This window comes from Limulus polyphemus, unplaced genomic scaffold (genome assembly GCF_000517525.1).
Source record: "Limulus polyphemus unplaced genomic scaffold, Limulus_polyphemus-2.1.2 Scaffold2036, whole genome shotgun sequence".
Classification (NCBI taxonomy): Eukaryota; Metazoa; Arthropoda; class Merostomata; order Xiphosura; family Limulidae; genus Limulus; species Limulus polyphemus.
Window position 1 is genome coordinate 139,658 of NW_013667646.1, and position 8,376 is coordinate 148,033.

Consider the following 8,376-nt stretch of genomic DNA (forward strand, 5'->3'; position numbering starts at 1 on the left):
GAAATGTCAAATACAATGGTAAACAAAGATCAGTCCTAAATAAAAAATGTTTATTGCATAAACAAAACGTTGTTGTTGTTTTTAACTGGAGTATCTATTTATTTATGATATTGATTATGTTTAAGTGTACAACATTAACTATAGAACTTATCCATAATCACCCCTTCAAGTAATTTTTCTCTGTGAATCCTTAAAGGCAACTTTTCATGAAAGTGCTTCTGATGCAGTTTGCGAACTTCGTGGTAGAAAAAATCTTGTTTATCTTTAAAAGTCTCTGACCCTCCTAGATGAAAAACAGGTTTCTATGGTAATATATCGTTTTAGTAACATATTCTAAACTTGCATATGTAAATGAAACAAAACTGTATAAAGGGTTAAAATAATTGAGTCTAAATAAATAATATTACATATACTACTTTTTTAAGTTAAATTAAAAAGGAGTTTCAGATTTTTAGCCAATAAACATTAAACATCACAACTTCCTAGAGACCTGTTATTCAGCAAGACCTGAAATGAATTACTTTAAATAAGAATTTCTGTACCAAAAGAAATTATTGTTTAAATGATAGTTAAGTGTTCAAAGTATGACTACTATATATATAAAGACACAATAATGAATGTGGTAAATAGATCCTTTGAAGTTTTCCAAGGTTGAATAAAAAAAGCATATTTATTAGTAATATTTCCAAAAGTCTGAAATGTAAAAAATATTCAGTATGGTTCCTGATTTTATTAACTTATTGTTGTAAACTATACTTTCAATGTTTTAAATACAATTTTTGCTAGAGGGAGCTGCTAACATGATGATGACACTAAGTTTCGAAAGCTTATAAAAGTAGTCCTAGAATGTTAATGATCAAGAGACTTTGTGAAACATCTAGAACAAGGATATGCTAATAATTCTAGAATCAGTGCAGCTTTGAGTCAGTTATCAGTTCATTCAATGATTGAGAAGTTAGTGAAGTATTCAGAGCAGCGTTAGTTATCGCATATATTCAGTTACTCAATCAATTAGCTGTGAAATTGTACAAGTACATTTATTTGTGCATTAGTCATAGTATCATTAGTGAGTAAATTTCTGTTGAAAATGACCCCCGGTGGGACATTGGTAAGCCTACAGACTTACAATATTAAAATCTAGGGCTCAATTCCCCACAGTGGACATAGGAGACAGCCTAGTGTGGCTTTGCTCTAAAACAAACAAAATGTTGAAAGTGAAAAAAAGTTATTTTTGAACTAGAGTCTACAAATGTGTATAAGTGAGAGTATTCTGTAACAAATGATGCGGAAGAAATTAACTAAGTTGTTATTGTTACATGGACTTGACTTTGCATTATTTTCACTAAATAATTTGAAAATACCTGCTCAATGAAAGAACACACTACAACATTATCATAAAAATAACAAACTTCAGATTATATATGTATAAAGATAAAACATTTGGCATGCTGAAGTGTGTATTAATTTATGAAGATGTGTACTGTAGTGTGTGTGTATGCATATCTCATACATATTAAGAATACTTCTGCCCACCAATGTTTTTCAAAAGAAACTGAGTAAAAGTGGCTGCTATCACGTTTCTCTCAGCAGACACTAGCTCCACCTGTGGTTGGCAACCATCATCAATCACTAAAACATGACTCTCTTGTTTGTTGTTTGCACTCTGGAACTGAAACTAATGAAAAGGGTTCTAAGTAATAAGAATAATAGCATCTAAATAGATATTCATTATTACATGGACATTAGATACACTTTCAAAATTATACACGCACTTGTTTTTCAGAAATGTGCACATGCAGACACAGATAATGATAACAAACACAGTAGCAGACCTTTGATTCTAAACATAACTAAAAGGTAACAATGAAGAAGAAAATCTGGGATTTTTAAACAAGTTTCTGTAACTCATGCCATTTGCTAAGTCCTTTTATTGGCCAATAACTTCCTACTTTGGCCTAATGAAGTTTATAGTACAACTATTAAACTGTGTATAGAAAACTGTGTGAGTTCAGAAAGTACACTAATATATGTATTTAGGACTAACCTAAATCTCTTGATATGTTATTGGGTTTATGGCCGAAATTATCATTAACAGCAATGGTACCCAGCAAACTGAACAATGCATTCTAATCTTTATAAGTAGGAATATAGGAAAATAAATCTTAATCAGCTATACTCATTACCAGGATGATGTTTAGTTTTGCTCTATGTTTTGGAATATATGAAGAAATTCTAGAGGATCAGGATATCCCCATTACTTTGAAGAAAAATATCATGAATCGGTGTATACCACCAATCTTAACATATGGCTGCCAACATGGGGATTAACATAAGAAAAAAGATAGAAGCCACAAAAAAAAGCTATGGAATAAAAATACTTCATATAACACTACAAGACAGATAGAGAAATGACAGAATAAGACAAAAAACAAATATAATAGATACAGTAAGGTTTCTTCTAAGAACTAAATGGAAATTGGTTAGGCATGTAGCAAGGTATTCTGATAACATGTGGACATTAAGAACAATGGAATAGGGAAAAAGATCTAAACAAAGGCAAAAAGAGAAGATGGAGGGATGATATAGTGGCAGAAGCAGGAATCAGATGGACACAGTTTGCTGAGAATAGGAAATACTGGACTGGTCTGATGGAGAGCTACATCCAACAAGGGATGACTGCAGCTTAGATAGATATAGGTAGCTTGCTCTGATTGGAAGTCAATATTAAGCATTTTTACAATTACCTTACTCTGTAAATCTGTTTCACATCGCTTTCCAATTCAAATAAAACAGTTTTAACTGATATTACAATCACACTGAGCTGGTTGAAGCAATGCTCTTTAAAAACCTCACTTGTATCCTTTTTCAATAATGATTAACCAATGTTTACTGCATTACACAATATTAACAAAAATAAGCAACTTCCAAATTTCTTACCCAAATCTATATGGTAGGTTTTAGTAAATTTTTTGTTGTATACCTGAGCATTACCATAATAAAATATTTCACCAGAATCTGGACAAATTAACACTTCATAAAAATTCCAAGTACTGTATCATGTTCTGTATTACTAGAAACTAAAGTTAAGTATTAGATTTTACATATAAACAAATCCAATAACTTTTCTCTTACCTTGGTAGATGGACAGAGACGGAATGTTGTGAAACGTTTTGGAATAAACTTCAGCATGAACTCTCTGATGGTCAGTTGCTGAAAATCAGAATTAATCTTTTAGTAATTTTGTTGCACTTGATAAAGACCACATAATGTTTCTAACGTGTATTTGAGATATTTTCACAAAACCACATAAGGGCTACCTGTTCTGGCCATCCCTAATTATGAACTGATATGACAGAGGGATGGCAGATAGTCAAAAACATCCACCATCAACTCTAGGGCTATTTTCACCAAATAGAGAGATTTGACCATCATTCCTGCAATGGACCCATCATCTCAAAGTATGAAGTACAGTTTTGCAGCAACAGGATGTAAATGATGGGTTCTCTAATACACAGTCTGACATGTACCTACTAGGCCATGCTTGGCCTAGAAATATTTTAATAAATTTTATAACGTGTTATTAGAATTTTGTGTACTACAACACTTTTTTATGTTTCTAAGGTATCACTAAACCTCTTTTTTTTCAGTTTAAAAATCCATTTTTCTGAACCTTCTGCTGCAATTACTTTATCAAATAAAATGTTCATAAAAAACAAGTATTGGGAGATTTATTACTACAATCAGATTTACCTTGGGGGAAATATAACAGTATACTTTCTTGGACTTTGGTAGCCGCTGACCATCTACAGAAATGAGTCTGGCTTCATACCAAATGTTGTGGCTCTTTTTGGCAACATTTTTCTGGACTAAACAAGCATCCCCACCTAAAAATTTACAATACAAGATGGGAACTGATTGTTGTAAAAGCTAAATTTAACTTATTGGTAAAGTATACATGCATAAATAAATATAAAAAGTTATTAAAGCTTACTAATAACTAATTTTTAAGAAGAGGTTTAGGTGTTGACGGAAAGAAAGTACAAATAATGTTACCAATTATCATGAATAAAAACTAGAAAAAAATATTTTGTAAACATTACTTGTTATATGATTTTCATAAACATGGGTGAGAGAAAAAATTTTGTCAATACTGAAAATTTCTCAGTATTCACAAACAAACCTTTCACACTGACAGATACCTGTTTATCACCAGTAGCAAGCTTGTGAAATACACATGTGATCATCACCAGTAGCAGATTTGTAGAACACGTGCAATCATTACCAGTAGCAGGCTTACAGAATACACATGTGACCATTACCAGTAGCAGGCTTACAGAATACACATGCATGACCATTACCAGTAGCAGGCTTACAGAATACACATCCATGACCATTACCAGTAGCAGGCTTACAGAATACACATCCATGACCATTACCAGTAGCAGGCTTACAGAATACACATCCATGACCATTACCAGTAGCAGGCTTACAGAATACACATCCATGACCATTACCAGTAGCAGGCTTACAGAATACACATCCATGACCATTACCAGTATCAGGCTTACAGAATACACATCCATGACCATTACCAGTAGCAGGCTTACAGAATACACATCCATGACCATTACCAGTAGCAGGCTTACAGAATACACATCCATGACCATTACCAGTAGCAGGCTTGTGTATTAGAAAAAGATGACACAAGTATGAAACAAAATAAGAAGCATCAGATAAACCAAGCCTAAAAATTAGTTCCCCCCCAAGACTTTTCCACGTTGCTTCCGTTTTGGCTACAACCGTTAGTATATGGATTTCTGTACCCAATACGGAACTCTTCTACCGTAGCATGCATGAAACATTAAAATATCTCTGTGTGGTTTATGTTATTATTAACCTATAATAACAAGTTCAATAATTTAGAACACTGCCAAAGGGCATTATATTGAAGTTCTAGTAAATAACTAAATGGAAACCATTTGAAACGTCTAGTAACAAAAACTCTTCTTGTAGTGTACAACAGCTCATCACAATAAACCAAAACATCATGACAAATTCTCTGAAACAGGCACATACTTGAGAAAACAACTGCTTACGATTCAAAACAATAATGTGAAAGTCTCCATTTCGTAGAGCAGCTCCACAATAAAACACTGTGGCTCGGTAACAGCCTTCTTTATCGAGCTTCAAAATCAATCCTATTCTTGAAGATTGGGGATGACATTCCCATCGGAAAGGTGCATGTACAGGTCGGCCTGTATTAGTCTGACGGGACATTAAAATCGTACTTTAATACGATGTTATCGGTATTTAAACATTTTATAATATTTAAGGTACTTTATTATATACTGAAACTATTAACGTCTGAAAAATCAGGAAAAAAAATATATTGAAATAAAACTTTTTAAGGTTAAATATATTATTCAGTTTCTTGTTAAACTTTGCAGTAAAAATTATTAATAAATATTTCATGTGTGTTTAATCACTTTATTATTTTTATTCTTTTATGTATTCAAAGATACAAATGATAATGACACTTTCTTTGATATCAAATCAGTAAATTTCACAAGACATGTGTCCAATAAGTACAAAAATATAAAATAATAAGTTCAAACTACAAATCATATAAAAAATACATTTTGGAAGAATGTACAAAATAATACCCACCATTCCAACAATGTTCACATCACACCGATCACCAAGATAAAATCAACTGTTCATTTCAATAATGTCTAACTACACTATACAGTGAGGTCATATACACTGTTTGCTTCAATACTATATACCTACAGTATTCAGTGGAATCAAATACACTATTCACTTCAATAATGTCTAACTACACTCATTACTTGGATCACACTTAACACTCACTTCAACAGTATTATGTTATATTGAAATATATCCGACATTCATTTTCACAATGTTTACACTACATTTCTTGTTAGAATTACTCCCAGTACTCATTTCAACGATGCTTACAATAAACTCTTCACTAAAATCACATCCACTATCACTTCAAAAATACTTACATTACATTCTCAGCTGGATTATATCCAACTTTCATTTTGCTAATGCTTACACTATACTCATTACTGGAGTTACATCCAACACTCAATTTAATATCTACACTAAATTCATCACTGAGTGATATCTATCACTCATTTCAACATAGTTTATACTAAACTTATCACTGGAATGACACCCAACACTCACTTCAACAAAGTTTATACTATACTTATCACTGGACTGACACTGAACACTCACTTCGACAATATCTATACTAAACTTATCACTGGAATGACACCCAACACTCACTTCAACAAAGTTTATACTAAACTTATCACTGGAATGACACCCAACACTCACTTCAACAAAGTTTATACTATACTTATCACTGGACTGACACTGAACATTCACTTCGACAATCTCTATACTGAACTTATCACTCAAGTGACACTTAACAGTTACTTTGACAATGTCTATACTATAATTAATACTGGAGTGACACCGAACATTCACTTTAACAATATCTACACTAATCTCATCACTGGAATCAGTTAATAATACTCACTTCAACAATATCTACACTAGATTCCAGTGATGAGTGTATTTAATAACACTCACTTCAACAATATCTACACTACACTCATCACTGGAATCATATTCAATAATACTCACTTCAACAATGTTTACACTAAACTCGTCACTGGAATCATATTCAATAATACTAACTTCAACAATGTTTACAGTTAACTCATCACTAGAATCATATTTAATAATACTCACTTCAACAATGTCTACACTAAACTCATCACTGGGATCAGCAGCAGCTTCCACAACACACAAGTTGTTGTACTGATCTCTCAATTCAATAAAAAGCTGGTAGGGTAATCCTTCTGTACATACAACTGTAGAGCAATGGTGTACAAACCCTGTTTTCTGTGGTTCTGGTGGACCTATCAACAGTTAAACATAAATTCAAACATACATGCACAACTATTAATGAATGGTATCCAAGATTCTGGCTGATTTACTTAAGTTTGAAAGTGATCCAAATTTGGATCTTTAACACTGACATAATTATAACCAACACTTATCTTCTAAAATTTAGGTGGCTCACCCACAGTTCAACAAAAATTAAAATCAATCCTAAGAGAGTAATTTTAGTATTTTACATTATAGTGTTTCATATTCTTTAAAAATATTTCTCCTGGTAATGAGGAAATTTCATAAATATCAAACGTGGTTTTTCTTGTACTCTCTATTTTGGTTGGTAAAACATAATTGAAACTTGATGATATATCCTAACATTATCAGCTGATTCTGATTCATGCTAATCAAATTTATATATAAGTTTTAAAATTACAGAATATTGCTGAGATTAAGCATGCAGTTGATCCTAAACTGAAACTATGCTAATACCTGGCAGAAAATGTTTTATGAATGGACTTCCACGTATGTGTACAACACCCAAGAGTACGGATATCTTATATTCTCCTGCGTGTCGCACACTAAACTGTACACAAGCTTTGTTTGCATCGCTGGGCTCCTGGCCTCCAAGTTCTACGCTGCAAGCTATCTTGTTAGTCCCTTGTGTTATCTCCACAAGGAAGTTATCTTCATTACAGATGGGATACGCTCGTCCATTACGCTGAAAGAACTGTTAAAAGTGAATAAAACAGATTATAAGGTAGGTGCTTCCATGACAAATATAGTTAAATAAAAATAATATAGGAAGAATATCAACCAAGCAATGTTGCCAGCCCTGGAAATTAGTAAAACATTTATCATAGTTTAATACAATTAATGTGTAAAAACTTACAAAAAATAACGTTAATTGAAAAACTTGAATTGTTTGCTCAAGTATATTACAGAAACCATATTAACCCCAAAAATAATGTTGAAAAAAACAAGTCACTAAATCTCATATGAAAATGTGAAAAATAAAAGCTTAATTAATACTTTATTTATGATTTTCATTATTTATCATTCTGACATTCTGTATGTGTTTGTAAACACACACACAGACATATAAAATTAAAGCAGACAGCATGCAGCATTACATACAGGAAAGTCGAGAGCCAGCACGGACCCCTGGGCAAACATCCTCGCCGGACCCCCTTTCTCTCTCTCTTTTTTTTAACGTTTTCAATAATTTATTAAAAAGAAGATCCTAAATTGGGGCAGCAATGAGCTAATAAACCAGACAAAATCATAATAGCAGCAGCCGTTTTTTACCTCACAGTATAAGCGTAAAAACGTTAATAAAGTAACAACAAATATCTAATTAAATCTATAAAGTAACAAATACTTATTAATTATTACTCAAATTATTATTTCAGTTGTTCTTAGTGTATCAAGCGTCTATATGCAAAG

General features: G+C 32.3%; 2 protein-coding genes across 3 annotated transcripts in view; one reads left to right on the plus strand and one right to left on the minus strand.

Moving 5' to 3' along the window:
• Positions 1 to 8,376, minus strand: part of LOC106465744 (apoptosis-resistant E3 ubiquitin protein ligase 1-like) — an 82,622-nt gene that overhangs the window by 15,421 nt on the left and 58,825 nt on the right. For both annotated transcript variants that reach the window (XM_013925980.2, XM_022393670.1), the window contains 7 exons: positions 7,423 to 7,660; positions 6,787 to 6,956; positions 5,097 to 5,265; positions 3,751 to 3,884; positions 3,133 to 3,210; positions 1,534 to 1,675; positions 162 to 283 (listed from right to left, as the gene is read on the minus strand). In XM_013925980.2, the coding sequence (XP_013781434.2) occupies positions 162 to 283; positions 1,534 to 1,675; positions 3,133 to 3,210; positions 3,751 to 3,884; positions 5,097 to 5,265; positions 6,787 to 6,956; positions 7,423 to 7,660 (1,053 nt within the window). The remainder of the gene's footprint in view (positions 1 to 161; positions 284 to 1,533; positions 1,676 to 3,132; positions 3,211 to 3,750; positions 3,885 to 5,096; positions 5,266 to 6,786; positions 6,957 to 7,422; positions 7,661 to 8,376) is intronic.
• Positions 4,232 to 8,376, plus strand: part of LOC111087346 — a 5,474-nt gene continuing 1,329 nt past the window's right edge. Inside the window, exon 1 of the mRNA XM_022393671.1 lies at positions 4,232 to 4,679. Within this exon, the coding sequence (XP_022249379.1) occupies positions 4,348 to 4,679 (332 nt within the window). The 5' untranslated portion in view covers positions 4,232 to 4,347. The remainder of the gene's footprint in view (positions 4,680 to 8,376) is intronic.